The sequence below is a fragment of the Chiloscyllium plagiosum genome, chromosome 20, assembly GCF_004010195.1.
Source record: "Chiloscyllium plagiosum isolate BGI_BamShark_2017 chromosome 20, ASM401019v2, whole genome shotgun sequence".
Lineage (NCBI taxonomy): Eukaryota > Metazoa > Chordata > Chondrichthyes > Orectolobiformes > Hemiscylliidae > Chiloscyllium > Chiloscyllium plagiosum.
This window is the reverse complement of record NC_057729.1, coordinates 2,181,176-2,209,038: the sequence shown is the minus strand read 5'-3', so window position 1 is coordinate 2,209,038 and position 27,863 is coordinate 2,181,176. Positions and strand designations below refer to the sequence as shown.

The window sequence follows — 27,863 nt, the reverse complement described above, 5'->3', positions numbered from 1 at the left end:
TATCTGAATTAAACTCCATCTGCCACTTCTCAGCCCATTGGCCCATCTGGTCCAGATCCTGTTGTAATCTGAGGTAACCCTCTTCGCTGTCCACTACACCTCCAATTTTGGTGTCATCTGCAAACTTACTAACTGTACCTCTCATGCTCGCATCCAAATCATTTATGTAAATGACAAAAAGTAGAGGACCCAGCACCGATCCTTGTGGCACTCCACTGCCACAGTTCTGTCACTGTCCAGTCTATTCTTGTCCTGTCACTGTCCAGTTTAACCCTTTCCTGTCACTGTCCAGTAGAAGGGCATGTGCCCGAAACGTTGAATCTTCTGTTCCCTAGATGCTGCCTGACCTGCTGTGCTGTTCCAGCAATAAAGTTTCAGCTTTGATCTCCAGCGTCTGCAGACCTCACTTTCTCCTCTAACCCTATCCTGTCACTGTCCAGTTTAACCCTATCCTGTCACTGTCCAGTCTATGGCCTGGTTTTGATTTGACTGAATATGAATGCTAGACTTTGAGAAACAGTGATTGGTTGTGCTAATCTCCTGTTTGTCACTCGCCGAGTTACAGTCCCTGCTGACAGACTGTTGAGCTGTTCCCAGAGAAACCAATTCTGCATTAGACATCAGCTTGCTTTGTCTGCCTCAGCAGAGATTGGAAAGCCTCAATGTCCAAGTAGAGGCTAAAGTGTCAGCTCCCTACTGACAACTTGGAGCTAGGTTAGAGGGAAGGAAATTTATCACATGATGTTTAAGGGTTGTGGGAGACCCATCATCCTCAATGAGTGATACAAACAACGGCTGAGAATGGAAGGGAGTCTGAGAGGAAATGGGCACTTTGCTAAGATTAACAGTGCACTAATCCTGCTGTATCCTAGTGTCTGATCAGTTGCATGGTTAAGGTTTTCTTGAATGAACGCAAAAGAATCTATACCATTAAAACCATAAGAGCAAAGAGCAGAAGTAGGCCATTCAGCCCATTGAGTCTCTTCTGCCATTCAGTCAGATCAGGCTGATCTGGCAACCTCAACTCCACTTTCCTGCCCTTTCTCCATAACTCTTGATTCCATTAATGATTAAAAATCTGTCTCTCAGCCTTGGATATACTTACTGACCCAGCCTCAACTGTCCTCTGTGGTAATGAATTCCACAACTCACTATCCCATGACTAAAGAAATTCCTCCTATCTCTTTTGAAATATGTGATCCCTTATTCTGAAATTGTGCCCTCTGGCCCCAGACTCTCCCACAAAAGAGAGACAATTTTTCAACATCTACCCTATCAAGCTCTTTACAAATCTTCCACGTTTCAATCAGGTCTCTTCTCATTCTTCAAGTACAGGCCCAACCGACTCAACTTCTCCTCGGAAAATAATTTATCCATACCTGGAATCAGTCTAGTGAACCTTCCCTGGACTGCTACCAATGTCTTGGATAAGGGGACCAAAACTGTTCACAGCATTCCAGCTGTGGTCTAACTAGTGCCTGTAGAGTTTTCACAGAACCTCCCTACTTTAAATTCCATTCCCTTTCAAACAAAGGCCAACGTTCTATTTTCCTTCCTGATTACCTACTAAACTTGAATGCTAGTTTTTTTGCATTCCCCCTATTTCTATTTCATCAGGAAACTTAGCTATACAGTAATATAGACCAGGACCAGGCTGGAAGAACACAGCAAGCCAGGAAGCATCTGGAGGTGGAGAAGTTGATGTTTTGGGTGTAACCCTTTTTCAGGACTGGGGGTTGGTGTAAGTGGAGCTGAAGATAAAGGGGGTGGTGGGGGCAGGGTGGTGAAGTGGTGCTAGGTGAAGACAGGTACAACCTGGTCAATGGGAGGAATGAATCTGGTTGGTGGCAGGGAGCAGAGAAAGGGAGGGGAAGGGCTGGGAAGGGAGTCGGGGGATGGGAAGGGAGGTTATTTGAAATTGGATAACTCAATATTGAGACCTCTGGGCTGTAGGCTGCCCAGACAGAAGGTGAGGTGTTGCTCCCCCAAACTGCGGTTTGTTTCTTTGTGGCAATGGAGGAGGCCAAGGATGAGCATATCGGAAAGGGAGTAGGTAGGGGAATTAAAATGGGTGGTGGCAGAAGCTTTGTCAGCTTTGACAAAGGGTCAGTTAGACTCGAAACGTCAGCTCTTTTCTCTCCTTACAGATGCTGCCAGACCCGCTGAGATTTTCCATCATTTCCTCTTTTGGTTTAAAATGGGTGGTGACTGGGAGGTCTGGTCAGCCCTTGCGGGCCCAGTTGAGATGCTCGGTGAAACGTTCCTTTAGCTTACATTTGGTCTCCCTGATGTAATATGTTCACCTTCTTCATCCATATCGTTAAGATATATTATAAATATGTGGCTGCAGTGCTGATCCCTGTGACACGCCACCAGTTACAATGTGATAACAGTGATTTTATGGGAGGGTTTCTCAGATTATGATTTCTATTGATTTTGATTGTTCTGGAGGAGGTTCTATAGATTCTATAAAGGTTTCTTTCCATGTTTACTTACTGCCAGTGACTCCAGAGTGGACTTTGATGAATACATTCTGAATCTGTAGAGAATGAAAATCAAAAATTAAAAAGCACTTATTTAAATGAATCTTCCTGCAGTAGGAAGGAGCAGCCCAGAGTTCTGACTTCCACTGTCTCACTTCACCGTTCCTTAGAGTTTTGCTTCATAAGTAATTGAGTTTCAATCCTGTTGATCCCTGAGATTATCAATGAATAAAGAGTAATCCCTACACACACCCAATGAACATAACCAACCAATATTTAAACAAAAACAGAAATTGCTGAAAAACTCAGCAGGTCTAGTTACCTTTGTGGAGAAAAATCAGAGTTAACGTTTTGGCTCCAGTGACCCTTCCTCAGAACCGAAAGTAACTAGGAAAAGGTTATTGTTTATGCAGACGATAGGGGGGAGCGGGTGGGTGGAGAGGTGAAGGAGTAAGCAGTTGCCACTTCAACACCCCACCCTGTGCCCTAACCAATATCTCTGTCCCAGGCTTGCTGCAGTGTTCCAGTGAAACTCAATGCAAGCTGGAAGAACATCATTTTCCGCTTGGGAACTCTACAGCCCTCTGGACTCAATATCGAGTTCAACAATTTTAGAGCTTGAGCCACCTTCTCCCATGTCCTTAACCCAAACCCCCCACTCCAGGCCTTGTTATCACATGCTGAAAATGTGTTGCTGGAAAAGCGCTTTTCCAGCAACACATTTTCAGCTCTGATCTCCAGCATCTGCAGTCCTCACTTTCTCCTTGTTATCACATGGTCTGCTATTACACACAACCCATTGTTAGGTATTAATAGCTCCAATAGCAGCTATTCATTCTCCTAGGCTGATCATTATCCACTCCTTTGTCTGTCCAACTGTTTTGCTTTCTCTTTCGGCTCTATGCCCACCTATCGCTTACTCCCTAATCCCTACCCCCCCACACACTATCTTCTGCAAAGAAACCAAGCTTTTTCTAGCTACCATCAGTTCTGAGGAAGGGCCACTGAACCTGAAACATTAACTCCGATTTCTCTCCACAGATGTTGCCAGACCAGTTGAGCTTCTCCACCACTATTTAAGCATCTTCTCACCACCTCCGAAGGAAAGTGTCCCATGAGGATTCTAAGTGAAATAAGTTTGATTTAAAAAGAATTCTCAGTTTAGGCCCTGGTTGGGATGGGTCAATAGCCCAATTCAGGCAGAGATCTGGAAGACTGACATCTTCCTGCAGTCTTTAGCTTTCATATTCGCGGTCAACTGTACACCCGAATTACACATCATCATAAAACCTCTTGATTATGGCCTTTATAGTTAAGTCTAAATGATTGATTACAAACCATGAACATTGAGGGACCCAGTATTGAATTCTGCATGACCCCACTTGAAACAGCCTTTCAATCACAAGAAACACTCACTGACTAACACCCTTTACTTACTGTTACTGAGACAACCTTGGATCTAACTTGTTGTTTTCCCTGGGATTCCATGGAATCCCACTTTTCTGACCAGCCTAGAATTTGGAACCTAGTCAAAATCCTTAATTGGAGATGTAATGCAGAACTCTGAGATACGGATAAATTGAGGTATCCTGCTAAATAAATCAGAAAACGTTAGAGTGCAACTACAGCTAAGGTTTTGAAATAGTTTTGTTTAATGCAAGAGGGATTAGGAATATAAAGGGACATTTTCCTTCAGTTCTATAGGGCATTGGTGAGACCACATCTGAGGTATTGTGCAGTTTTGTTCACCTTAATTAAAGAGGAATACAAATTAGATTAGATTAGATTACATTACAGTGTGGAAACAGGCCCTTCGGCCCAACAAGTCCACACCGACCCGCCGAAGCGAAACCCACCCATACCCCTACATTTACCCCTTACCTAACACTACGGGCAATTTAGCTTGGCCAATTCACCTGACCCTGCACATCTTTTGGACTGTGGGAGGAAACCGGAGCACCCGGAGGAAACCCACGCAGACACGGGGAGAACGTGCAAACTCCACACAGTCAGTCGCCTGAGGCGGGAATTGAACCCGGGTCTCAGGCGCTGTGAGGCAGCAGTGCTAACCACTGTGCCACCATGCCGCCCATTTTTTCACAGTGAGATTCACCTCAATGAGAAATGTATTAGAGACAGTTCAGAGAAGGTTTCCTCAACTGATTACTGGGAAGGTGGGGTTGGAATTATCCTGCAGTGAAATGTTGGATAGGCTTAGATGAGAAGGGATTTTTCTCTCAGGTCGTGGAAGGTTTGGAACTCTCTTTCTCAGAGAGCGGCAGAGGCAGAATCATTGAATATTTTTATAGGAGAGGTGGTTACATTCTCGACGGTGTGTCTGAATCAATATTCACAATTCCCTTCATGTTCCTGAGGCTGCTCGGACGTATGACTCTGTTAAAGGGACTATATCATTGCTGTTGTTGTTGATTCACCTCAATGAGAAACACAACATTTTGACATTTGGTTTTACAATCTCATTAAACACAAAGAAATAGGTATTGGTTAAGGACTATTTTCTTCGCAACCCATCCACCACGTTCAAACTCTACACTTCCACCAATAACGCTCATTAGGAGCACTGCATGCTATCTATAAGATGCACTGCAGAAATTCACCAAGTTGCCTTAGACAGCACCTTGCAAACCCATCCACCACTTCCATCTCGAGGGACCAGGTCTGCAGATACATGGGAACACCACCCCCTGCATGTTCCCCTCCAAGCCACTCACCATTGTGACTTGGAAATATATCACCGTTCCTTCACTGTTGCTGGGTCAAAATCCTGAAATTCCCTCCCTATGGGCATGTGGGTCAACCCACAACAGGTGGACTGCAGTGGTTCAAGCTCACCACCACCTTCTCAAAGGGCAACTAGGGACAAGCAATAAATGCTGGCCCAGCCTGTAATTCCCACATTTCTTGAATGAATAAATAAACTATCCATAACTAAAGAGATATAGGCAGTGCACACGCGAACACACAATGGCAGTGAATTCTCTGCAGCCAGTCCTCATCCTGGCACCTGATGCTTCTCAGCAGAAAGCTAACTCCAAACTGCTTCTCTCTCACCAGCAGGACACCCCAGGAAAGAGTGTTTTACTCTGTATCCTGTCCTCACTTGGCTTCATAGTTCATGTTGCCTCACAGCGCCAGGGTCCCAGGTTCAATTCCAACCTCGGGCGACTGTCTGTGTGGAGTTTGCGCATTCTCCCCGTCTCTGTGTGGTTTTCCTCCAGTTGCTCCGGTTTCCTCCCACAGTCCAAAGATGTGTAGGTCAGGTGGATTAGCCATGGGAAATGTGGGGTTACAGGGATAGGGTGTGGGCGGTGTCTGGGTGAGATGGACTTTGGAGGGTTGGTATGGACTTGATGGGCCAAATGGCCCGCTTCGACGCTGTAAGGATTCTATGATTATGTCCCATTCCTGGGTTTCAACCTGCCCTGTTTTGAAAGGAACCTTCCACCAGCTGTCTGAAATACTGTATGTTTCAGGCACCAGGACCCTTGTAACATGGGAGTGTGGAAATGATGGGAATGCATCTGGTTAATTCATGCCCCAGTCGAAGTGAGTTGCAAATTATTGTTGGCAGGGCCCAAAATAACTGGATGTTTGCATCTCTTTCTCCATTACTCACTGTGCTGGTGACTGCTCTAACCTAATCCCTGCAGTTTCATTCCAGGGAGTGTTACACCCAGTTCCTGTTTGACTCTTTGGAGTTCACCTGCCAGAATTAGCTGGACATTGGAGAGCTATTACCACCTTTAGAATGGACAATAGACTCTGCAGACTGGAGCCCAAATTCAAACCAGCCCCATACAGAGGGAACGATTGGACATGCAGATACACAGCCTGGGATCTACACACTCTCACTTGCAAGGACCAATGATTCTACCTTTTGAGGTCCAATTTCATTCCAAGTTTTTTGCCCTTCAGAGACACCTTGGCATTCAGTCTTGATTCCTGCAACAAAAAAATCCAAATATCAGCAACTCTCCCAAACGTATGTCGTTCAAGGTGTGAGAAGTTCCAATGTTTTGTGAAGGGAAGAAAGTTCGAGTGTGGTTTCTATAATATTCAAAGTACTTTTGTTTGATTTGATTTATTATTGTCACATGTATCGAGGTACAGTGCAAAGTTTCGTTTTGCGTGCAGTACAGGCAGATCATGCCATACAAAGTGTATTAGAGTAATAAAACAGACCAGAAATCGTAGCATGATGTTATAGTGATCCTCAAATTCTCCTCTCCCACTGCTACCTGTTCCACACTCCCTTTGCTGTCACGCTCACTGTGCCATTTGCCTTAGCTCTTCCTACCTTGCCCATCAGGTGGAGGAGGGGTGTGTGTACACTGCTGGCTCAGTCAATGAATTAATAATGTTATCTCTTCGCCCATTAAATCCAATTGAAATTGGATCACAGAGCATGTGTTTTCAACCACTTTTTAATGGCATGATGTGTATGTGCTGTGAATGCATCCCTGGCAGTTAATTCCACAGAAAGTGGAGCCTCTGTAAAAAGCTATTCACTGCATCTAACCTTCTTTAATACCTATAAAACCCACACATTGCAATTCATTGGTCCAGTTTAAAGAGTCGATAACCATTTGAAGCTATCAGAGTCAAAAAGTGTGGCTCTGGAAAAGCACAGAGGGTCAGACATCATCAGAGGAGCAGGAGAGTTGACATTGCGGGGCCTGAAATGTTGTCTCTCCTGCTCCTCGGATGCTGCCTGACCTGCTGTGCTTTTCCAGCACCACATATTTTGACTCTGATCTCCAGCATCTGCAGTCCTCACTTTCTCCCATTTGGAGCTATCAATCAACTGAGATAATGGAAGGTTACGAAATCAGTTGGCTAGCACTAATTGTATATTGGTAGCCCTCTGTCATGTCAACAGACAGTGTGAAACAACAAATTGATTTTACTGCAGGTACTTTGTACAAATCCTTAAAAGGCAAGAATTTTAAATACCTCAGCAGCTTGGCGGCTTCCTTTGATAGTTCCTTTTGAAGACAGATCTCTTCACAGTTTGAATGAGTTTGACAGTTCCAGTGATGCACTTTTTATGCATATTCACATCTGATTTTAGGAATCCCATTGGATGCCTGACTGCTCTTAAACAGAAACTGAACTTCCCCAAAGGTGTCCTGGGACAATATTCGAAAATGTACTTTACCCTTTCCAAAGGCTGCTTCACAGTTTCTCATCGCTGGTGGAAAGTATAAGGATCATATTTTCAGCAGCTCACTAGCTGAAATCAGATTAGTTTGAGGCAGCTGTACATTAACATGTGCAGTTACACCTATGAATCACTGATGTACACAGCAGGTCCCACCTCCTAGTGAAAATGCTACATGTCATATTAATGGGCAACATTTCCAGATTCAGATTCCGGAGCCATTTTCGTAATGGCAGTGTGACTCTCTGTTTTGCTGAAATGCAGATCGAGGTCTGTTGGAACACACAGAGCTGACAGGAGACTGTGGTGACTCACAGAGGCTGAGCCACTGTTGGGAGGTCGAGAAACTCTTGGGAGAGTGTGAAGTTTGTGTTAGTGTTTCGTCAAAAATTTCTTTATAAGATGCTTTTAGGGAGGTAATGGCATAATGGTAATGGCTAGTAATCCAAAGGGAGGTGTTGCCATTGTGGTAATGTTTAGGGATCCACAAGCCCATGTTAACATTCTGGAGGCATGGGAATCAATTTCCACCACAGCAGATAATAAAATCAATATTCAATAAAAATCTAAAATTAAGTTAGCCTAAAGTCAACTGTGATAATCAATCATTTTGACAATTTGGTTTATGATGTCCTTTAGGGAATAAATCTGCCATCTTTACCTGGTCTAGCCTACACGTGACTCCAGACTCAGGGCAATGTGATTGGCTGTTAACTGCCCTCTGGGCAATTAGGGATGGACAATAAATGCTGGCCTAGCCAGCGCCACCCTCATTCCGTGAATACATTTTTAAAAAGTGCTGTATATTCACTTACCTTGTTACACCTTCCATAGTTCAATACCTCACACTGGATTTTGACCCAGTGACAGTGAAGGAACAGCAATATATTGCCAAGTCAGGGTGGTGAGTGGCTTGGAGGGGAACTACTACTGAGTGTAGTGTCAGTGATGGATGTGGTGCCAATCAAGTAGGCTGCTTTGTCCTGGATTGTGTGAAATTCCTTGTGTGTTGTTGGAGCTGCACTCATTCAGGTAAGTGGGAAGTATTCCATCACACTTCTGACTTGTGCCTTGTAGATGATTGACAGGTTTTGGGGAGTCATGCGGGCTTCCTAGCCTCTGACCTGCTCTTGTAGCCACTGTGTTTCTATGGCGTTTCTGGTCAATGGTCACCCCCAGGATGTTGATAGTGGGGGTTTCAGTGATGGTAGCACCATTGAATATCAAGGGGTGATGGTTAGATTGTCTCTTGTTGGAGATAGTCATTTATGTGGTGTGAATGTTACTTCCCATTTGTCAGCCCAAACCTGGATATTGTCCAGATCATGCAGCATTTGGGTACATGCTGCTTGAATGGTGCTGAACATTGTGAAACCTTTGGTGAACATCCTCACTTCTGCCCTTATGATGGAGGGAAGGTAATGGATGAAGCAGCTGAAGACGATTGGGCCGAGGATGCTACCCTGAGGAACTTCTGCAGAGATGTCCTGGAGGGTCGTTGTTTTCTTTGTAAATGCAGAGGCAGAAGGGAGATTTCATTTTGGTGAAGAAAATTGTGAATGGCTCTAATAGGCCTCACCAGCTGTGAGTTTCATCCACAGTTATATGAAAATTTCATGCAGTGTCTCTGTCAGGTCACACTGCAGAATGGGGCTCTGTCTGCAACAATTAGGACTCCATGCATAAGGTGAGAATCAAAGTGCTTACCATGATTATGCTGGAGAGCATGACCGGTTTCGAGTTTGGTGGAAGGAGAATGACATTCATGAGGGCATTAACACTGACAGTGATCCCTGATGGTTTGATGGTGCAGTGAGGAGCTGATGTTACCTCCAAGTCCAACAGAAGAGGAGCTTCCTTAGCTGATGATGTTGGGGCCTTGGTGGCAGCAATGGGAGAAAAGGACACAGTTAAAACATCCAAAGGCATTGCATGTGTTATAAATTCAGTCAGATTTCCTATCAATTTTGATTGCCTCTGTCTTAGCACGTCTACAGCTGAAAGCCTCTTTCATAACTTTGATATTGGATTATTCCAACATATTTTAGACATTCTCTATAAACTTCAGCTCATCCAATACTTCCAGTCACATCCAAACTCCCCACTTAAACATCACCCCTCTGCTCACTGATTGATATTAGTTTGAAAATTCTTACCTCGTTTTTGAAAAGAACGTGGAGTTAATACACAAGGAGCCAACTGTGTATGTGCCTGTTTTCTCCACATTAGTCCCATCAATCCCATTCTCCCACTCCAGCACCATAATCCCTGCAACTTTATCCCTCTCATAATTCCATTTTGAAATTGTCTCTACAGCTAGTATCAGATTGAGCTACACCCCACAAACTAAGTAACAGGGAGGGAATCACAGGCCTCCAGTTATTCTTGTCACATTGGGATGATGAGTACATTTTGTTTTCATTTCAGATTATCAACATAATGCTCCTTTTATATCAGTGGGACAGTCACAATCTTCCTTACTGGAGTTGGCCTCCTCTAATGAAGTATTTTACACCAGATTGTATCATGCACTTTTCAAAACCTGATGTTGTTATGATCACTGATCCCCAAATGCTCTGTTGCTGAAACATATTCATTCCACGAACCTTGTTCCCCCAGAATTCAGTGCTGCTTTTTTTCTCATTGAGCTGGAAACAAACTGATCTAGAAAGTTCTTTTGTATACATCAGGAATTCCTCCCACTCTTTGCCCTGCTTCACCATGACCATGCTAGTCTATATCAGGACAGTTGAAACCCAGCCCCATCATTACCACTGTTGAATTGAACCATTTCTGCAGCTTCTCTCTAATATCTCCTTCCTATTAAATGGAGGCCAAGAGGGTAGTTTTCATTAATTCATGGGACGTGGGAATCGCTGGCTAAACTAGTACTTACTACTCATTCAGCAATGATGTGGAGGAGCCAGTGTTGGACTGGGGCAGATAGGGTTAAAAATCACACAACACCAGGTTATAGTCCAACAGGTTTATTTGGAAGCACTAGCTTTCAGAGTGCTGCCCCTTCATCAGGTGGTTGTGGAGCAGGATCATAAGATACAGGATCCTACTCCACAGCTACCTGAGGAAGGAACAGGGGTCCGAACACTAGTGCTTCCAAATCAACCTGTTGGACTATAGCTTGGTGTTGTGTGATTTTTAACTCCATTCAGCAATGTAATAGTTTCTCTATTGTTCCTTGACTCAAACCAAAAAGATTCAGTCATTGACCATTTGGGTACATTATCCACTTTATAATGCTTTGATCAATACTACCACTCCCTTCTCTGTTTCTTTCCTTCCTGAATACATTGTAGCCAGGAACATTAAGTTATCATTCCTACCTATTTGGGCCATGTGTCCGAAATGACTCCATGAAAGCCAGTATCCCGTCGCTGAGTAATTCTTTATTTCCATGTACATAGACCATGACACTGACCCAGTTAGCTCAGAGCCAGCTCTCAGAGTGAACAGAACCTCTGACACTCCTGTTTATATCCGTCAGCCAGGGCTCCCTGACTGGACCAGGTTAATAGCCTCAATCAGGAAACTCGTATTCTATGAGGTCCACCTGGCTGACCTAATTTCAATCACTACCATCTCCATTGGTCTCACTAAACCATAGTCTCATGTTACAAGTAGTACCTTCAATTCACCAAACTTACTTCCCACTCTTTATATTTTTACACACTCACTCCGAATGGACCACAGGCTGCTTCACATTTTCCTTGCTCACTTATCCTCATTCTACATTACCCTTTATACCAACACTGTTTATCTCTCTCAGTCCTGTGGACACCCTTATTTTCCACCATGATGCTTCATGTTGGCTTCCCGAGCTCCCTCTGTCAAATTGGTTTGAAACCTTTCCCAAGCACTGGTTCACATCTCTTTGAGGACATTGGTTCTAGCTCTGTTCAGGTGTAACCTACCTTATTGTCCAGATCCCTCCCATCTGTTATTGTTTAGTAGGGTCTTGTGGGGATACTTGAGATGAAATGAGACTAGGGAACATGCAATACTTATTATTTGATTACGGGATCATTGAGTGAGCCCTTGACTGGGTGTATATGGAGACTAATAATTGGTGATACGGGAGCTTGTGTTATGTGAACCAGAATCAAAGCTCTGACTAAACAAATATATGACCGAACTTGAACTACACCATATTCCACTGCTTGGCCCAATACCTCCATTCCGGTTAGATTCACACATGTATTGGGACATAATTTTTAACCGTTTCACCACATTCCACTGCTTGGAATTTTACACCACATTACATTATCCACTTTATAATGCTTTGATCAATACTACCACTCCCCTCTTTGTTTCTTTCCTTCCTGAATACATTGTAGCCAGGAACATTAAGTTGTCATTCTTACCCTATTTGGGCCACGTGTCCGAAATGACTCCATGAAAGCCAGTATCCCGTCGCTGAGTAATTCTTTATTTCCATGTACATAGTCCATGACACTGACCCAGCTAGCTCAGAGCCAGCTCTCAGAATGAACAGAACCTCTGACACTCCTGTTTATATCCGTCAGCCAGGGCTCCCTGACTGGACCAGGTTAATAGCCTCAATCAGGAAACTCGTATTCTATGAGGTCCACCTGGCTGACCTAATTTCAATCACTACCATCTCCATTGGTCTCACTAAACCATAGTCCCATGTTACAAGTAGTACCTTCAATTCATCAAACTTACTTCCTACTCTTTTACATACTCACTCCGAATGGACCACAGGCTGCTTCACATTTTCCTTGCTCACTTCTCCTCATTCTACATTACCCTTTATACCAACACTGTTTATCTCTCTCAGTCCTGTGGACACCCTTATTTTCCACCATGATGCTTCATGTTGGCTTCCCGAGCTCCCCCTATCAAATTGGTTTGAACCCTTTCCCAAGCACTGGTTCACATCTCTTTGAGGACATTGGTTCTAGCTCTGTTCAGGTGTAACCTACCTTATTGTCCAGATCCCTCCCATCTGTTATTGTTTAGTAGGATCTTGTGGGGATACTTGAGATGAAATGAGACTAGGGAACATGCAATACTTATTATTTGATTACGGGATCATTGAGTGAGCCCTTGACTGGGTGTATTTGGAGACTAATAATTGGTGATACGGGAGCTTGTGTTATGTGAACCAGAATCAAAGCTCTGACTAAACAAATATATGACCGAACTTGAACTAGCACTTTAACATTTGATGTTTAACACCACCCCAGTACCAGCGCCAATGTCCGAGGAATAGGAGGAACCTTCCAACTGCACCATTCCTTTACCCTTTTACAAATGCAAGGTAGCCTGCTGTTCTCAAACGGAGCTCCTAAAATACCATCTGTAAGTTCTTAACTTTTCATTGCTTCCAACGTGGCACCAAAGAGCAGTGATGAAAGAGTGAGCTGAGAGAGGTCAAGGTCAAAGGGTGAGACCAAAAAACAGGGGTGAATGGGTGAGTTTGAAAGGGCAGGTCAAAGCAGAGGACCCGAAAGGAGAAGTGGAAGTGTGAGATGAAAGGTGGAACCCACTCCTGTACAAAGCTGGTCAGGATGATCTCAAATCCCCTCCCTCAGTAGCACCAGCTCTGATATAATCATAGATACCTCTTTCAGCTAGTTCTGATCAGGGCATGTTGTAGGATCATGTCTGATTTATTGATACAGGTTAGTCAATGCCCTTGTCAATGAACATCATTAATCTTTACTAACGGTAACTATCAACAAGATTCAGTGAGAACCAACTTAATCCGGTCCCAGTTTCATGTGATGTGACTGTGTCAGATAGAGGTCCTCTGCATATTCTCAGAATTCAGGAGCTATTATTAAGGGATTCTTTACTCCACATCTCCTCTGCAACCCCACTCCATCAAGGGCCACTCTTCACCTCATGAACTGTTCACAGCTTCTGTTCAATTTCTACAAACATCCGCACTCTCTTTGTTGGCTTGATCCAGTTAAGACAGAAGTATCTGTTTTTCCCGATATTGCTCATTACTAGCTGTTCACAGTGGTTGAACAAACTCTTGGTGTGCTGCTTCCAAGGTTCGAAGGCCCCCTCTGACTATATGGTGTGCTTTGCTCATTCTATGTGTGTTCCGTTGGAGCTGACTATGACAGAGGAAAGTATTGCCCAATCTGCCATGGATCAAGATCCTGGAATTCTCTCCTTAAGGCCATTGTGGGTCTACTACAGCACATGGACGCAGCGGTTCAAGGAGGGAGCTCACCATCATCTTCCCAAGGACAAGGACAGGCAATAAATGTTGGCCCAGCCAGTGAGGCCCGCATCCCGTGAGTAAATATAAAAAAAACTCATATTTTTTGATCCGTGAACATCTCCATGTAGGAATGAAGATCCTTTTTTATTTAACTCTACAATCTAGGACTTCAGAAACTGTGGCCACCTTGCTCCTTGTTAGTTCTGTAGCTCCATTGGTGGTTGTTTCTGATTGAACTATCCCAAGCTCTCCTTCCTCAGTGACTGCTGCTTTAAGAGTGAGGGCATTTTCACTTCATAACTGTTCACTGTTTGCAAAGCTTGCTGATCCTTTGCCTTCTGTTGAGTTCCCTGTCGCTTTGCCTACGGAACCGACTTATCCCGCACGGACCTCATTTCCCCTCCCCCCACCTTGTCTCAGTCTAATCCATCGAATTCAGCACCGCCTGATGCTGCCTGACCTGCTGCGCTTTTCCAGCAACACATTTTCAGCTTCTTCCCTGTCGCTTTGCCAAGGTCTGGTTCACTCTAACAGATGTTGAGCTGATGGCAGCTGGGGCTGTTCCTGGTGCCCCTGGTCTCCGGATCTTCATCACTGTCCGTCCCAATGCGTGTGTGCTTCTGTTTCTCCTGCTGCTTTTCTTGCACGTCATTGGAGGGTTCAGTGGAATAAGCAGACACATTTACCTCTTTTGTTATCTTCTCCAACAAAAGGGAGATTCTCTTCAAAGGTAACAACAGAACCTTCACAAATATTGTCAATTAAGTACAAGAGTGCAAGAAAATCCAGGACCTCTGCTTCAACTATATCAACAACAGGAATGGCAGCTTCATCCTCTACTCAAAAGGCAAACTCAGGTCTAGAATACTCTCTCATAACTGGTCACCGAGGTCCCTGCTTGCCTCTTCCCTACTGATCTTGCCTTTGTTCTGAGACAAACAAAGAACCTGTCCTATCCTTGAGTGGCCCTATGGATGGGGTTTCTATAGTGTAGACTGATTCACTGAGTCAGCTTCTGTTTCCCTACAACTGCTAGATTAAAAAGATTCAAAAATGCACAGTCATTCTTGCTCAATAAAGAAGAGTGATGATTAGGCATAATGTACAAAGTGTCATCGATCTCTCTCTCTCTCTCTCCCTCTCGCTCTCTCTCTCAGTGAAGTATAATCTGCCTCCATCCTCTCACTCTGATATTAATGCTTCCTGTGTTTTGAGATTGACTGGAAGATAGTTAGATAATTGTTTGTCTAAAAATATAGGAGTTGGGATGTCATGGTGCAACTGTACAGGACACTTGTTAGGTCACTTTTGGAATACTGCATTCAATTGTGGTCTCCCTGCAATAGGAAATATGTTGTTAAACTTGAAGGGATTCAGAAAAGACTTACAAGGATGTTGCTAGGGAGGAGGATTTGAACTATCGGGAGAGGCTGAATAGGGGCTTTTTTCCCTGAAGCATTGGAGGCTGAGGAATAACTTTATAGAGGTTTATAAAATCAGGAAGGGCATGGCTAGGGCGAAAAGCCAATCATCTAGGATGGGAGAGTCTAAAACCAAAGGGCTTAGGTTTAAGGTGAGAGGGAAAAGATTTAAAAGGGACACAGAGGATGATGTGTATATGGAATGAATTGCTAGAGGAAGTGGTGAAAGCTCATAAAATTACAACATTTATAAAAGCATCTGGATAGGAAGGATATGGGCTAAATGCTGCCAAATGGGACTAGATTAATTTGAGATATCTGGTCGGCATAGAAAGTTGGAATGAAGGGTCTGTTTCCATGCTGTACATGTCTCTGACTCTAACTGCAATGAATCATCCAAATGAATGAATACATCTGCCTGTGTCTAATCTTAAATATGGGTCTGTATGATCAGGGGAGCTGAAATTCTTTCCTGGGCTTGTGATATCCCCTGGGAGGAATTCATCCTGCTCCTCAACATCCTTGAATGGTTACATACTTAAAGACACTTACTGCTGCTGCCTGTTTTCACCAATGTGCTGCTGACCTGGTCTGTTTCTGGGAACTCATGACCCTTTATTTTCCTGCCAATGGGGCCCCCCCAATGGTATTGACTGCATCCTGTACCACCCTGCACTCTCTGAGTGTTATTTTCTTACCCATCTCTGCAAAGACCTCCAGTCTACATCTACACTAACTTGCTCTACATTACAGGAACAAAACATAGATTGGGTGACTGCTTTGTAGAACGCCTCTGGTCCGTGTGCAAGCATGACCCTGACCTTCCCGTAGCTGGTCATTTTAACACAGGGTCCTGCTCACGTTCTCACTTGTCTGTCCTCGGCATTCTGCAATGCTCCAATATATCACGGCTCAAACTGGAGGAAAAGCTTCAGACGAGGCACTTTACAAACTTCTGGACTTAATATTGAGTTCAACACCTTCAGATGGTGAACTCACTCCCATTCCTTCCCTTTCTTGCAGCTTTACTTGTTATATTCTCTGTCACCATCTTCTCTATCCTCACCCCCCACTCTAGTGAAACTGTCTGTTCTTTCAAATCTGGCAGGAGACTTGTTCTCCCACTCTCACAATCCGACCACTTAATCTGAACTATCAACACTCCAACACAGCCACCCGCTCCCAACAAAAGCATAAATGCTGCCCCCTCCACTCTTCACTCCAGCTCTGATGAAGGGTCAGCTAGACTCCAAACGTTAGCTTGCTCTCTCTCCAGGGATGCTGCCTGACCTACTGTGATTTCCAGTATTTTGGTTTTCAGTCCAGTCTACAATAATCTATGTCTCACTGAAGTTTCAGCTTGCTGTGTTCCCTGCTATATTCCTGGCTGTGTAGTTTTCCCACACTTTGCCAGAATTGCATGGGATTTTCCTCTCCACAGTCCAGTCACTGGGTTAGACTTAAAGTTCCCCCAAAGTTTGTGAGAAGATTTGTAGCTCGGGTGCTCGTTGCTGTGGTTCTGTTCGCCAGTCGAATTCATGTTGCTTGTCGTCTGCGTGTGTGGCTACTAAGGATAGCTGGTCGTGGCGTTTCGTGGCTAGTTGATGTTCATGGATGCGGATCGTTAGCTGTCTTCCTGTTTGTCCTATGTAGTGTTTTGTGCAGTCCTTGCTTGGGATTTTGTACACTACATTAGTTTTGCTCATGCTTAGTAGCCACACACGCAGACGACAAGCAACATGAATCCTATATACCGGCCACTACACTGGACAGCTGAAACTGACAACCGGAAGCGGCAGGGACAGACCACTATAAATGCCGGAGGAAACACCACAGAAACGCTTCACAGGAGGCTCCCAAGCTCTGAGGATGTCACCTAGACAGGGACGAAACGTTTGCAACAAAGATTTCCAGCTCGGCGAACAGAACCACAACATTAAAGTTCCCCCCTCCCCACCACCGTACTGTACTTGGCATCTCTTCAGCTCTCAGTTGACACCGCTTTTAGTTGTGTGTCTGATCAGTAATTGCCACCAAACAGCACGATCAGGTCGGGGTTGTTGCTAGAACACTGTCCACATCCATGTCAGTGAACATCAGAAATTTTTACTAACGATGACTGTGTACAAGAGATGGGAAGCGAGAACAAATCTCAAACCCAGCAGCCTTGGGTCCCAGCTCCATGTGATGTAACATCACCAGAACATTGTTCCTAACACGGACATTCTCAGGAGATATAACAAGAGAAAAGGTACAATTAATCCTTTACGCTACATGGCCTGTCCTCGACATGGATGGTTGGATCACACTGTTAGTAATAGTGCTACTGTTGCCATCCCAGTGCCAGTTACTCATTCCACCAATAGCTCTGGACTATTCCACTGACCCTCCAGTTCACACCAGGCTTCATTTTGTACTGTTTAACTGAGCTATAATTTCACACTTCTCCCAGCTTCGAGCTCCATAAACAAAAGCAACCTTACTTCCTCACCAGTAGGGGGAGAGGGAGGAGAAAGCGTGTGCGTGTGAGAGAGAGAAAGAGGCAGAGAGAAGGGGAAGATAATAACAGTCACAGTAGGTCCCTTACCAGCAGAATGATCGCTCCAAAGAATGTGGTTCTGAGCAAGTAAGCAAGATCCACGGACATCTATAAACACACGAGCAATGAGGAAGTTCAGTCACTAATATTGGAATTGTTTTGTGAGACAGGAGGATGTAACAATTGGGAACTAGGTACCTTGCTCTCAGGAATCTCAGTCTTCAGTACGCCAGCTTTATAATAGGAGTACATGGCAGAATCAAAGAAGTACTCAGATACAGAGATGTACACCATCCGCTGACTCCTCTTCACCAGAGGCACTATCGCATTGTTCACCAGTGTGTCATTCTCATTCCCCAGAGGGTAGAACATCCCCTGAAACAGGAGCACAATTCCAAAGAGGCACCAGTTAGCAGAATAGCATCAGGGCAAGCTCATACATTACAACTATAATTTAACACCAGGAGTGAGAACAGATCACAACTCAATAACACCAGGAACAAACCTCCCTCGTTGAGAAATTATTCAACTGATGTAGTCACCCAAAAGGTTATGGAAATGTGTCACACCTTCCAGAGTTTCAATCAGCTTCATTGATACGTGTGCCCACAAACTGAAAAGCCATTTCTTACTGATTAAGTAATGGCCTGTACCCGTTATAAAAGGTGTATTCAAGTACACTGAGATAGTTCTCAGGTGTCTGACTCACTGTTACACATATAGGGTCTGGCTATCTGTCAGCAGCTAGTGATGCATGTAAGTTGACTTTCCAGAGAATAGGGCACAGTGCTGTCAGCTCTGTCCCTATTACACACAGGCCAGACCCAACCACAATTTCACACAAAGTTAAGGATTGACATTGTACCAGTCTGCACTTTTGAAATCTACATTTAATCCTCTGAATGTGGCTGATGCTGGTCAGGCCACATTTTAATATCTGTACTTAACGTGGTGGCAGGAACACAAGAAAAATATTCTCTTAAAAGATGTGAATCTTGTTGATATTCGGGAGACACCGGGTTTACTTAGATAAGGAACATGATGAGTCATCCTGAAGATAGAGCAAGTGATGAGGAAATCAAATAACATGGTCAACCTTGTTGTAAAGCGATTGACCCACAAAAGTAAAGACATTTTGTTATACAGAGGCTGGTACAATTACAACATTTCAAAGGCATCTGGATGGGTTTATGTGTAGGAAGGGTTCAGTGGGCCAAATGCTGACAGATGGGACGAGATTAAGTTACAATATCTGGTTGGCATGGACAATTTGGACCGAATGGTCTGTTACTGTGCTGTACACCTCTATGACTCTATGACACTAAATGAACAGGGGTTTTGGTGGTTTTGGTGAGGCCATAGCTGGAGTGGTGTGTGTAGATGTTGTCCCCATATTTAAGGAAGGATGTACTTGTACTGGAGATCAGGCAGTGAACATTCGCTGAATTGGCGACAAAAAGTGTGGGTGCTGGAAAAGCACAGCCAGTCAGGCAGCATCCGAGGAGCAGGAGAGTTGGTGTTTCAAGCATAAGCCCTTCATCAGGAATGTTGGTGGGGGGGTGGAGCTGAGAGATAAATGGGAGGGGGGTGGGGCTTGGGGAAGGTAGTTGGGAATGCGATAGGTCGATGAAGGTAGGGGTGTGGGTGAAGAGGTTATGCTTGAAATGTTGACTCTCCTGCTTCTCGGATGCTGCCTGACTGGCTGTGCTTTTCCAGCACCATACTTTTTGACTCTGATCTCCACCATCTGCAGTCCTCACTTTCTCCCATTCACTGAATTGGGATGAGAATCTAAAACGAATGATACAAGCAGGGTCAACACCAAGAGGTTATTTTCCCCCACCTCTCCCACCCACTAGAAGCCGGGGCAGTCCCAAGATGAGGAGGGTGGCCATTTCAGACTGAGATGGGGAGAAATTTCTCCACACAAAAGAGTTTTGAATCTTTCAAAAGCTCCATCCCAGAAGCCTTGTGGATAATCCATCATTGAATATACTTAAAGCTGAGGTAAGGCGATTTACAGACTCTTAGAGGAATCCAGGGAGAAGGGGAGTGGGTGGAGAGTGGGGTTCAGATTGATAGTCAGCCATGATCTTACTGGATGGGTTTGGAGAGGTTGAGGGATCCACTTATGCTGTTCTTACTTGAGAACACTAGCTAGGGGTGAGGCAGACTGGGAGAGCAACGACCATCCCATGGAGTAGACTAACAGCGTTTCAATCATTCCAAATCCACCACATTTACTGAATACAGTTCCCACAATATGCTCAGTGGTGAGATTTGAACTCACAGACACTGAAGACTGGAGGCCTCTGTTCTATTTATCAAGCCTACGTGGTATGAATCCCTGGTTCTGGACTGTCCATTTTGAAGCCTGTTGAAGATCAGCCAATCTCTGTGAATTGACCATGAACTGTGGGCTGCAGCTTGGCTTCAATGAATCACCCTTGAATCACCCTCCGACGGAACCATTATCATCACATTTCCTCAGGCAGCCTGACCCACCAGTGACAGAGTTAGCCTGAGGTGGGGGTTCCGATGAAGGAAACACAACTGGCTGGGGAGGAGGGGGGAGCGTGAATGGTCAAGATGTTTTCCTGGTTATCCACTCTGGTCTCTCGGCTGCTGGAGGAGCAGGCCCGGCTGTCTAGGGAAGCTCTGGGAATCTGACCCGATGCTCTAGCGAGTAGAGTGCGCCCTTTGGAGGATCTGGGCGTTGCTCACTGTGACCAGGCCTCACCTTGAATTCCATGTCCATCCAATCAGCTTTCACATCTGGGTCACTGAGGAATGAATAATCGATCCCTACGTATGAATCCACTGGCATTCGCACTATATAAAGAAAGAAGGAATGAATTCCTGGAGTGACAATGTTGACTCAAGAGTCTTTTACACATGCATGTCCCAGTAGCCTGGACTCCCAGAGAGTAAGACCTGGCCACTAAAGTTAATGAATGAATCCAGGACACTCAATCCCAGACTGATTTGGAGATGCTGGTTGAGGTACCAGTGTTGGACTGGAGTGGACAAAGTTACAACCTGGTATTGGTGAGGACATTAGCCTGTGAGTTCATTTGCTGAATGCCTGGGACTTGGCAAGATTTAGTGCCAAACACTGGCTGGACTGCAGAGCTGCTATTTTCAGCCTCAGTTCTCCTTCTAACGCCTTAACTGAAACTTGCACAGTACAATACACAACAGTACCTTGCCCCTAATTCATAACAACACTTGGGGTCAGCACAGTGGCTCAATGGTTAGCACTGCTGCCTCATAGCACCAGTGATTCAACCCTCTAGCAACTGTCAGCGTGGAGTTTGCACATTCCCCCTGTGTCTGTGTGGGTTTCCTCTGGTTGTTCCAGTTTCCTCCCACAGTCCAAAGACATAGAGGGTAAATTAGATTAGATTAGATTACTTACAGTGTGGAAACAGGCCCTTCGGCCCAACAAGTCCACACCGACCCGCCGAAGCGCAACCCACCCATACCCCTACATTTACCCCTTACCTAACACTACAGGCAATTTAGCATGGCTTATTCACCTGACCTGCACATCTTTGGACTGTGGGAGGAAACCGGAGCACCCGGAGGAAACCCACGCAGACACGGGGAGAACGTGCAAACTCCACACAGTCAGTCGCTTGAGGCGGGAATTGAACCCGGGTCTCTGGCGCTGTGAGGCAGCAGTGCTAACCACTGTGCCACCGTGCCGCCCACAACGGTGGGCAATTGGCCATGTTAAATTGTGTCTAGGGCTGTGTGGGCTAGTCACGGGAAATGCAGAGTTTATGGTGGGGGTGTGAGGGTTGTGGAATGCTCTTCAGAGGGTCGGTGCAGACTTAACGGGCTGAACAGCCACTGTAGGGATTCTGTGATGTTATAAGAATGCTTAAAAGGATCATTAACAACTTGCAGGGTTGATGGTGATTTGTGTGACTAGCTACACTGGAGTTTAGAGTCATAAACTCTAAACTGACCCTTTAGTACATGCCAACCCAGATATCAAAGACTGATCTAGTCCCCATTTGCCAGTATTTGGCCCATTTCTCTCCAAACCCTGTCTATTCATATACCCATTCAGATGCCTTATAAATGTTGCAATTGTACCAGCCTCCACCACTTCCTCTGGGAGCTCATTCCATACATGCACCACCCCTTGCGTGAAGAAGCTGCTCCTTAGGTCCCTTTTATATCTTTCCCCTCTCACCTTAAACCCATGCCCACTAGTTTTGGAATCCCCCAGCCTGGGAAAAAAAACCCTTGGCTTTTCACCCTATCCATACCCCTCATGAGTGGAAATGTTTTGTGTTTTGAGGAGTTGGTTACAGTTGATTGCGTCTGCAGAGGGGTGGAGTTACACAAGAAGATAAGACTGGTTGTAAAGTTCCTGAACATTTCACATGTTCAATGCCACACCACCAGCATGTCCTAGCCCTGGTGCACAACATGTTCAAACGGCAACAGTGGAGTTTGAAGGAATGTGTGTTGTTGACTCATCCATGTTTTCAGGATCTGAGGAGACGCTGCTGTGGTCACTGTGATTATCATCATAATGTGAGCACATAACCATGGGATCAGGACGATTGAAATGGATGAAGTGGTCCCTCCTTGCTCCATGTTGAGATATCAGATACTGTAATGTGTGCTGGAGGTGCTATCATTTAATAGTAGTAGATATGAAATATGGAGATCATCAGTAGAAACTACTCCAAGTGTATTGAGTTTGCTGTAGTTACATTACAGTAGGGTAATGTGGTCTCTGCCTTCTCATAGCAAGTTGTACACCTAGTAATAAGGAGTTATGGAGCCTCACGTTAATCTAATCAATCCATTAATCATTTCTCCACTGGTGGAAGGTTATCTGCCACCTCCACCACTGATGCTCAGCAGTAGCTGGGTGCACTGCAGAAATTCACCAAGATTCCTTAGGCAGCACCTTCAACCCACCACCACGTCCATCTAGAAGGACAAGGGCAGCAGATACAGGGAACACCACCCCCTGCAAGTTCCCTCCAAGCCACTCACCATCCTGACTTGGAAATACAGTACAACCTTGATTATCCAAACATCAATTGTCCAAATTCGGATTATCCGAACAAGATCTCGAGGTCCCGTTAAAAACGGCATTAGGAAACTCAGCATTCGGTTATCAGTTAAACGGCATTATGGCGTGTATTGCTGGATAACCGAGGCATGTTGGATAGCCGGCACTCAAATTACCGCTTGTTTACGATAGATCAGTTATCCAAATGATCAGTTATCCGAACAAAATACTCCACGCCTGTCTAGTTTGGATAATCGTGGTTGTACTGTATATCGCTTTTCCTTCACTGTTGTTGGATCAAGATCCTGGAATTCCCTCCCTAAGGTCAGTATGGGCCAACCCACAGCAGGTAGACTGCAAAGGTTCAAGAGGGCCGTTCAACCACCTTCAAGGGGCAATTAGGGACAGGTGATAAACGCTGGACAACCAGCAACACCCACATCCTGGGATTGAGTGAATGAAAATGTCTTTCATCCATAGATATGTGGTTGTAATCTTTATGTTCATCTCCCACCATGGAGAAATATGCTAAGCACTGTCACTTGGAACACAACACTCAGCCTCCATTAGCAATGCCTCCTTGTGGTTCCTACTTTAGTAAGGAGGCCATAAAACTCGCATTAATCCTTAGTCTAACAAGAAAGTCATTGATCAGTACACATGGGGGTTCTTCAGAAATGTCTCTGAAAGCACACAAACCTGGGACTGTCGCCAGCAGAGAGTTTAGCAGCACCAGTGCTGAATGTTCTAAGGCCGGGCAAATCTACAAGAGCAGAGACAGGAGATTAAACAGGAACAAAAAAGGCAGCATCATTCTCACTCTCTCACTCACTCTAACTCTCACTGCCCATAGCATCAACCTGTTGCTGGCTCTCAGCACTACCTCTCACAGTGACATAGAGTCAAAGAGTCATAGAGATGTACAGCACAGAAACAGACCCTTCAGCGCAACTCATCCATGCCAACCAGATCCTAACCTAATCTAGTCCCAGTTGCTAGCACTTGGTCAATATCCCTCTAAACTCTTGCTATTCATATACCCATCCAAATGCCTTTTAAATGCTGTAATTGTACCAGCCTCCACCACTTCCTCTGGCAGCTCATTCCACACACACACCACCCTCTGCATAAAAAAGTTGACCTTTAGTCCCTTTTTTATCTTTCCCCTCTCATCCTAAAACTGTGCCCTCTAGTTCTGGACTCCCCCATCCCAGGGAAAAGACCTTATCTATTTACCCTATCCATGCCCCTCATGATTTTGTAAACCTCCATAAGGTCACCCCTCAGCCTCCGACGCTCCAGGGAAAACAGCCCCAGCCTGTTCAGCCTCTCCCTACAGCTCAAACCCTCCAACCCTGACAACATCTTTGTAAATCTTTTCTGAACCCTTTCAAGTTTCACAACATCCTTCTGATGAGAGGGAGACTAGATTTGCACACAATATTCCAAAAGTGGTCTAACCAGTGTCCTGTACAGCCACAACATGACTTCACAACTCCTGTACTCAATACTCTGACCAATAAAGAAAAGCATACCAAACGCTTTCTTCAATATCCTATCTACTTGTGACTCCACTTTCAACGAACTTCCTCAGCTGGACCTCCTTCCTCCCTACACACATGGATGGCATCCAGCTCTACCTCACCATTATGTTTCTTGACATGTCCAGTATCTTTGGTTTCCCATGCTGCATCTAACTTTGACCCATCGGGTGAACTAAATGTCTTCTAATTAAATAAATATTGGAAAGACCAAAGCTTTGAGTTCCATTACTATTGACTGGATATACCCAACTTAGATGTCCTCTGTAACCCTGAGATGAGTTTCCAATGTCATGTCCTCTCTATCACTGAGACGACCAGTCTCCAACTCCATAACATCATCCAGCTTTTGCTCCTGCCTCAGCCCAGCTGCAATGAAACCCTTATCCACACTGTTCTTAGTTTCAGTTTGAGTATTCTGAAAATCAATCAGTTCCCCATCTTCCCTGCTCCCGTACCTCACTCTCACCCTAACCTACATTGGATCCCATTCAAGCAAAACTTCTATTTTGAAATCCTCGTCCTTGTTCTCAGATCCCTCCACATCCTGTCCACTCCCAATCTCCGTCATCGCCTCCTGTCCAAGATCCTCTGAGATCTCTACATTCCTCTCATTCTGACTTCCTGTGCATCTCTGATGGTTGTCCCTCCACAACCAGTGGCTGTGTCATTAACTGTCTACCTCCCACTTTCTGCAAATGCCTACCTGAATGTTTTGCCTCTTTTCTTCTTCAAGATTAAAACCTGATTCCGTGACTGAACTTTTAGATGTCAATATAATATTTTCTTGTGGCTTGGTGTCAATTTTAATCTACAACAGGACTTTGAAGTGCCTCATGGTGTTTGATTAGGTTAAAGACACGATATAAATATGATATATATCGTATTTAATGTATTGTCTATAAGATACCAAACAACATTATGTCAAAGGTGCTATAGAAATACAACTCAGTTGTTCACTCCAAACATGCTGACATTTATTGCTGTCGGGCCCCTGGGTAACTGGTTCTTTGCAGAGTCTGAGAATTACCTGCTTGTTTATCAGGAATCGCAAACCTGTCATGAGAAGACTGGAGATTAATTCATAAAATCCCCTGTGAGGAAAAGAGACAGTTGTTGTGAGATCTAGAAGATTTAGTGAATCGCTCCGTCAAATTAAATTCAGATAAAACTCTACTGTGTGGCCAGGAACTCATGAGCATTAACCAGGGATAGGACTCGATGCTGGCACAAACCTTTCATTGTTCAATATACATCATTGTCAGGCTGTAACAAGAAAGCGTTTGTATCCAATCTCAGTCACTTTGTCAAACTGATTACTTTCAGTTCTCTGGGGAATTCTCCGAAAAATGTAACTTTCCTGTTTTTATTTTGACAAATAAAATCTGTGAATTTGACAAATTTGAGTTGGAAGTTGTTCCTCTTCCTTCTGATTCTTTAAGGACCTACCCTTTCACAGGATGTGGGTGTCACTGGATGAGGCATTTCCGAGGGCAGTTATAATTGTCAAATATTTTCGGTCTGAAGTCACATGTCAGCCAGACTGGGTTAGGACGGCAGTTTACTTCCCTAAATGCCTGTGTCCCAAAGGCATTAACCTGCGGCTCGCTGGATTAACAGTCCAGTGACACAACCATTATGCAATCACAAAGAAAAACATAACATTTGGGTTGTTTCATCTTAAAGCAGAGGATATGCAACGATTTATTCAATGTCGATTTAGAATGGAGATTATCATTAATCCAAAATGAGGGAGTGGGATGTAATATTAAAATCAAGGCGGAGTGACCAGAGAGAAGGAAAAACTTGTATTTACCACAGGTGACTGTGAGACTGTATACTTTAATGGGTATACAGTGAACATGAGGAAGTGGTTGGTGAAGGTAAAGTAAATGAAATAGATACAGAAGGGTGGGTTTGCTGAGATAGAGAAGGAGCAGTCACAAACACTGAGTACACCTCCGTCCTGCAAATTTGGTGAAATTCTCTATAACGATGACCAGTCGGTCCACAACACAAGCTGCTGCTGTTATTCCCACCCAGGAACACACAGGAAAGAGAGACAGTTACCTGAAACTTCCAGTAAACTGAGCGTGCATTCTCGCAATTGAAGCTGTGCAGGAGAGCTTGCTGATCCTCAGCTGCCCGTGTTTGCTTTTGGTCAGATTTAACACCGTCCAGATATTGGCTCCTTCAGCAGAGGCATTAATCTGACCAACGTCCTGACTGGAAAACATAACTTGATGAATAGTTCAGTGCTGACTCCTGATTGGCCATTCCCCCTTGACCCTTGGTAAATGCCCACCCCCCCCCCCGTTCCTGGTAACCTCCTCCTGGCACCTGGCAACACTCCAATCCTAGTGACCACACCGAAACCCTAACTTTATGACCCACAACTCCTCATCCCTGGTCACTCCAACCCCAACTCTTCATGATCCCTGACCCTCAGACATCCTCCACAATATTGAATCCATACTTCCATGATCCCTGGTGACGCCAGACATGACTCTAAAACACCCTCTCCAACCTCCTGAAAACCCCACACATGACCTCTAAATAGCCTCCCTGACCCATAATTACCCTCCTGGACATCTGATTAGCCCCTCTGAACCCTGATAACCCTCCCCTCCAGTCGTGGTCATCCTCCCAAATCTTGGTCACCTCCAATGACCCTTGATCGCCCCTTCCTGATCTTTGTTCAGATCCCAGGGAGCTTCACTGGTTATCCAAGTTTCCATACACTGCATGTTCAGGGCTGATATCTCACTGTGAAGGAGCTGGATTTGTTGTCAGGCCTCCAGTGGGCCCGTTTAAAGAGCCGACATCATCAGGCGAGATGGGGATGGGGCTCCTGCCCATTGACAGTCAGTGAAAGCAAGAAAGGGGGCCAGCCAGAGGCATTGTGGGACTCATTTAGAGTCCCCATTGCAACCATCACTGGGCTGCTGGTTGCCCAGAGGGAGGGAGAGATCTCTGAGTGGGGCTGCCTCTTCCCTTCTCCATGGTGAGCTGTACCTGATGCTGTAGGCCATCACCCTCTGCCTCCAATCTCTCCTCCTCTCTTACCCTCCCACTCCTTCCTCGCTCAACTGTTTCATCCCAAGGGCTGTGTTTGCGGAGGTGGGGCCCCAGCCAGCCTTGCAGGAGGGTGTAGTAGGGCATCCCCTGCTGGTTGTGTCTTGAGCGAGTCTGCCGAACCCCATTAATAATCTGAATTGTCCAATGGGTGATACCACAGCAAGCAGCCTCCTGCCATGACACTATAGACTGGCTCTGATGGGGGCACTGCTGTACACCCGCACCTGCTGCTGGGTTCCACACTCTGCCCGACACCGACTCTTGGTCGTTGTCCGGGTCTGTCCCTGGACTGTCAATCCCATCCTCAAAGTAGTGTCTCCCATCCCTCCGAAACCCTCGCACCCCTAGGTCTCCTGGCCAG

General features: G+C 45.0%; 1 protein-coding gene across 4 annotated transcripts in view; it reads right to left on the bottom strand.

The window, feature by feature from the left end:
- Positions 1-27,863, bottom strand: part of LOC122559980 (phospholipid transfer protein) — a 59,233-nt gene that overhangs the window by 8,538 nt on the left and 22,832 nt on the right. For all 4 annotated transcript variants that reach the window (XM_043710099.1, XM_043710101.1, XM_043710098.1 and 1 more), the window contains exons 5-13: positions 26,495-26,650; positions 25,455-25,518; positions 23,583-23,646; positions 20,583-20,674; positions 18,041-18,217; positions 17,891-17,950; positions 9,373-9,543; positions 6,379-6,446; positions 2,497-2,539 (exon numbers count right to left, since the gene is read on the bottom strand). In XM_043710099.1, the coding sequence (XP_043566034.1) occupies positions 2,497-2,539; positions 6,379-6,446; positions 9,373-9,543; positions 17,891-17,950; positions 18,041-18,217; positions 20,583-20,674; positions 23,583-23,646; positions 25,455-25,518; positions 26,495-26,650 (895 nt within the window). The remainder of the gene's footprint in view (positions 1-2,496; positions 2,540-6,378; positions 6,447-9,372; positions 9,544-17,890; positions 17,951-18,040; positions 18,218-20,582; positions 20,675-23,582; positions 23,647-25,454; positions 25,519-26,494; positions 26,651-27,863) is intronic.